The sequence below is a fragment of the Populus alba genome, chromosome 17 (assembly GCF_005239225.2).
Source record: "Populus alba chromosome 17, ASM523922v2, whole genome shotgun sequence".
Lineage (NCBI taxonomy): Eukaryota > Viridiplantae > Streptophyta > Magnoliopsida > Malpighiales > Salicaceae > Populus > Populus alba.
Window position 1 is genome coordinate 20850060 of NC_133300.1, and position 5446 is coordinate 20855505.

At 40.1% G+C, this 5446-nt stretch overlaps 1 protein-coding gene across 1 annotated transcript; it reads left to right on the forward strand.

Moving 5' to 3' along the window:
- The first annotated feature begins 601 nt into the window (after nucleotides 1-601).
- Nucleotides 602-5176, forward strand: LOC118037128 (putative disease resistance RPP13-like protein 1). The gene has a single exon (XM_073405583.1). It carries the CDS (start codon nucleotides 602-604, stop codon nucleotides 5174-5176), a length of 4575 nt encoding a protein of 1524 aa, XP_073261684.1.
- Nucleotides 5177-5446: the final 270 nt, after the last annotated feature.

Here is a 5446-nt window from a genome sequence, read left to right on the forward strand (position 1 = left end):
TGTGTTTGTATTTGAGGTAGAGGTTGAGGTTTAGGTGTGGGACCCATTAAAAAACAAGAAAAAACAAGAAAAAATAGTTTTTTTGTGTTTGAGGTTTGTGCATAAATGAATTGTACCCAACCACAACCTCAACCACAAAACAAACATTTGAACCCTTCACTGTAGTACCCATTAAAAAGCAAGAAAAAAACAAACACACTGTAGTACCCTTCACAACCATACCATTCAACAACAAAAAGCAAATCTTGATATGGTGTGTGATGATTAAAATTTGAGCTGCTTCTAGCATTTTTTTAAAATAATTAACTATTAAAAATTAATATAAATTATACTGAAATTTCATTTTTAACCTTTTAAATTCCTAATTTTTTTATTAAAAAAAATGCCCTTGTGAATATTGAACCACTAATTAATAAAATAAAAGTTTTATATATATATATATTATCCCCGAACTAGGCTTTATCAAGGAAAATTCAATGCATAAGCTTAGTTATATCTTCAATCAAGGAAAATTCTTATCTCTTCTCTTTGCTTACCTGCAATTCTTTTGCATTTTGCTCTCACCATTTTTCTGCTCTCGTACCCTTTGCAAAGATTCTCTATGGCCTTTCTAGGTGAGATTGGATCAGCATTTCTCAAAAGTGCTGTTGATCTTTTGGTCCATAAGTTTAATTCTCCTGAGGTTCAGCGGTTCTTTCAACGCCAGAAGCTGCTTGAAGGACGACTCCCATTCAAGTTGACAAAAAGTTTGAAATCCGTCAACAGCATACTCCTTGATGCAGAGTGGAAGCAGACCACCAAGGTAGGTGTGAAGGATTGGCTCGATGATGTTCAACATGTTGTTCATGAAGCTGAGGACTTGGTGGACGTGATTTTTTGTCAAGCTCGAGGATCAAAGTTGAAACCTGGCTATTTTAACACCGAGGACGAAATTATAAACAACTTGAAAGATATTCTTGAGAGACTAAGAGGGTTAGAGGAAAGGGCTCGTACACTCTGTCTGATAAAGAGTTTTAAGGGAAGCCTCCCATGCTTGAGCTTTGTGGAAGCTGAGTTTGGATCAGAATTTCTCAGCAGTTCTATTGTTCTCTTGGTCCAGCAGTTGGGTTCTCCGATTGAATTTCGAGGTTCCTTCAGACGCCAAATTCTCATCGAAGGACTCTTCGAGAAGTTGAAGGAACCTTTGAATACTATCAAGATCATGCTCCCTGAGGCTGAGACAAAGCAGATCACCAATGAAGACGTGAAGAATTGGCTTCAACAAGCTACACATGCCGTGTATGAAGCTGGAAATTTGCTGGACGAGATTGTTCATGAAGCTGGACGAGCAGAATTGAAATCCAGCTCTCAAAGCTATCTAGATAAGATCCAGAACGTTTTCACCTCTCTTTGTACTTCTAACGAAAACAATAAGGAAGAGACAATGGTAGAAAACTTAGTCAAGATTTTTGAAAAGCTTGATATGTTGGCAAAAGAAGGGGAGAACCGCCACAATCTTCTACGGAGTGATGGACATTCATATATTGATAATGGTGTTTATGGCAGGGACTGTGATAAAGAAACCATAATGCCCTTGCTGCTATCAGAAGATGCAAAAGGTAAAAGCTTAGAAGCAATTGTTGTAGAGGGTATTGGCGGTATTGGTAAAACCACGTTTGCTAAGCTTGTCTACCTTGATATGAAGGTACAAGAGTGCTTTGATCTGAAAGCATGGGTCTACGTCTCGCAAGAATTTGATGCTGTCAGGATAGTAGTAGATATTCTGAAGAATATTGGTTCATTCAGTGGTGTTACCATGGATGCAAATGAGCTTCAAAAGGAGCTTAAGAAAAGATTGACAAGAAAGAAATTATTGCTTGTATTAGATGAAGTTTGGAAGGCAGATGATCAGCATGCTCAATGGAACTTCTTAGTCACAGCTTTGGGATCTGCAGCAAAGGGGAGCAAGATCATCATTACAGCACGAAAGATGAGTCCTACTGTAGCATCAGTCCTGCCATCTGTTACACCTTTTAATTTGAAGGAAATAAGCGATGATGCTTGCTGGGCCTTGTTTTTAGAACATGCTTTTTGTGGTGAAGAAAGCCAGGCTCGTTTGCCATTTGATATAAATTTCCGTTCGAAAGTATTGGGAATGTGCGGTGGCATACCTCTACGTGCAATAATGATTGGGAAACACCTTCGGTGCAAACCAGATTTGTACTGGGAAGAAATATTGAGTAGGGAGGATCTTCAACAGGTCATTATTCTTGCTACTATGAAATTAAGGTATTATAGATTTCCTTCAAATCTTAAACAATGCTTTGTTTACTGCTCACTCTTTCCTAAGGATCATTCATTTCGAAGGGAGACAATTGTACTTTTATGGCTGGCTAATGGTTTTCTAGGAGGGGATACGGGGAAGAAAGAAGTAGGATACGGGTACTTTCAAAAACTTGTAGCCTACTCTTTTTTTCAACAAAAAAGTGACGATACATCATCCTTTGTTATGAATGACCTGGTACACGGTTGGGCTAAAGTTTTACGTGGAGATTTTTCTGTCAGTTTGGATGATGGTGATTCACATGTTTCGAGCAAAGCTCGTCACTTATGGTGTGGTAGCATAAGAAGATATGAAGACCTAAAGAATCTTGTGGGCGATGGATTTCACAGTTTCCGCACCATTTTGCCAATATCAAATGAGTCCTTTTGGGGAGATGTTAATGTTGAGAAACTTAAGGCATTCAATCGCCTACGGGTATTGTCTTTGTCTAATATAAATCAGTTGCCTGATGTATTTTGCTGGCTGAAACACCTACGACATCTTGAAATCTCTGGAGAATCAATAAAAAGTTTACCTGATACTTTGTGCATGACGTTCACTTTGCAAACATTAATCTTGCGCCAGTGCCCAAATCTAGCTGAGTTACCAGCCGACATTGTGAAGTTAACTGAACTGTGTCATCTTGATATTACAGAAACAGGATTGCAACAGACGCCGCCACAAATGGGCAAACTAAAAAAGCTTGAAACGTTGACTGATTTTTTTGTGGGACAACAACATGGGTGCAGAATTGATGAGCTAGGAGAGCTTAGATATCTACTGGGAGAACTTCGTATTTGGAACCTTCAAAATGTTTCTCATGGTCTAAATGCATCTGAAGCCAATTTGATGGGCAAGGATCTTAAGAAGTTAGAGTTAAGATGGAGTGGCAGGAGGGATACAGATGATTCTTTAACTGAAGAAGCTGTGCTTGAAGAATTGCGGCCTAGTGCAAAAGTGGAAGATCTTTCTATAATCGGTTACGGAGGTAAAAAACTTCCAGGATGGGTAGGACACACTTCTTTCGAAAATATGGTCGATCTGAGGCTTAGTGGATGTAAATACTGTGTCTCTTTACCATCTCTTGGTCAGTTAAAAACTCTAAAAACGCTGTTGATTGAAGACTTTTATAATTTAGAGTATGTTGGTGATGAGTTCTATGGAAGTCCCTCCACCCAAGGGAATCCATTCCAATCCCTTGAAAGCCTAACTTTTGAGAGGATGCTGCAATGGCGTGAATGGAAATCTAAAGGCAGAGCTTTCCGAAGCCTTCAAGTGCTTTGCATCAGAAAGTGTCCAAGCCTAACAGCACTGCCCAGCGACCTTCCTTCTTTAGTGGAGCTTGAGATTGCAAAATGCAAGCTTGTGGGTCCACCTTCTGGCTGGTCTCCTGCACCCATTAGTAAAATAATTCTGGTTAATGATTTTCATAAGGTGCAGTTAGAGAAATTGTCTTCTGACTCGCGAAGTCTCACAGTCGATTCATTCCATGCCTTGGATTTTATACGTCAGGAAATTGGAGAGTGGGGTTATGCTTGCTCTACTTTACAAAACATTGACATCACTCGCTATCCCCTTGAGTTCTTCCCACTAAATCTTTTCCCCCAGTTAAAGCAACTTGAGATCAGCAGGTGTCCAAAGCTCAAATCCCTTTGTGGACCAGAGGAACTTCTTGGTGATTCCATGTCTACCGAATCCTTTTGCAGTGGCTGTCCGACTTTGGAAACCCTTGCATTATCAAATTGCTCAAGTTTTGAATCATTGTTTTGCTCCCTCCCTTCCCTTGTGAATCTAAAAATAGTTGCTTGTGGGAAACTTCAGTCATTGCCTGGGATGGATTTCTCCGCTCCATTAGAACCGCTTGCTGGCAACAGTAATGGGAATCCGGAAGTCTGCAAGTACCCCAAATTGAAAATTCTTTCACTTGAACATTGCTCGAATTTTGTATCATTGTTTTGCTCCCTCCCTTCCCTTGTGAATCTAAAAATAGTTGCTTGTGGGAAACTTCAGTCATTGCCTGGGATGGATTTCTCCGCTTCATCAGAACCGCTTGCTGGCAACAGTAATTGGAATTCGAAAGTCTGCAAGTACCCAAAATTGAAAATTCTTTCAATAGAACACTGCTCAAATTTTGAATCATTGTTCTGCTCCCTACCTTCCCTTGTGAATCTAAAAATAGTTGCTTGTGGGAAACTTCAGTCATTGCCTGGGATGGATTTCTCCGCTTCATCAGAACCGCTTGCTGGCAACAGTAATGGAAATTCGGAAGCGTGCGAGTATCCCAATTTGAAACTTCTTTCACTAGAACATTGTTCAAATTTGAAAACAGTGCATTGCCTCCTCCCTTCTCTTGAGAATCTGGAATTATATAATTGTGGTCAACTTGAGCCATTTCTCGGAATGGGTTTGTCTTCATCTTCTGGATTGAGTTCGCCTTCCAAATTAAAATCATTAGTGATCCGAGGTTGCAGAAAACTCCTTGCTGGCTGTGACAAATGGGGTATGGGTAGATTCCCTTCTCTTTCAACCTTATCATTAGATTACAGTGATGAAGTGGAATCCTCCCTCAAGCAACGTTCGTTCTTCCCCGCGCCGTTCACATTTCTTTCAATCTGTGATCTTCCAAATCTGACGTCTCTGGAACTTCAAGGGTTCACGTTCCTTTATGGACTCGAACTCAAAGACTGCCCTAAGCTCCAATCCTTGTCAGAAGGCAGCCTGCCTTGTGATCTCTTCTCTCTGTACATCAGGTCATGTCCCTTGATGGAACAGAGGTGTCAACAGGATACAGGGGAAGACTGGCCCAAGATATCTCATGTCCCCAATATATCGATTGGTTACCACAATTTCAATGTGAAGAGCAGGAGATTGTAACCTCTGTTAATATATTGATTATTATGGGGCCTGTGTCCCGAATGTGCAGGGCCTGTTGTGGTGTTTCGAAAGGTAGCCGTTTGACTTGCCTTGTGTGTATTTTATTTTTTTTTAGCTGTCAGAACATCCAGAGTGCATTGAGTGTACAGCGATGAGGATTTTGAGTCTCCAAAACCTCTATATTTTAATAAAAAAACAATTACCATTGTTTTGTATTTTGTGTTGATGATTGATAGAGGAATTTCCTTTCCTTTCCGTTTATGGATGTAA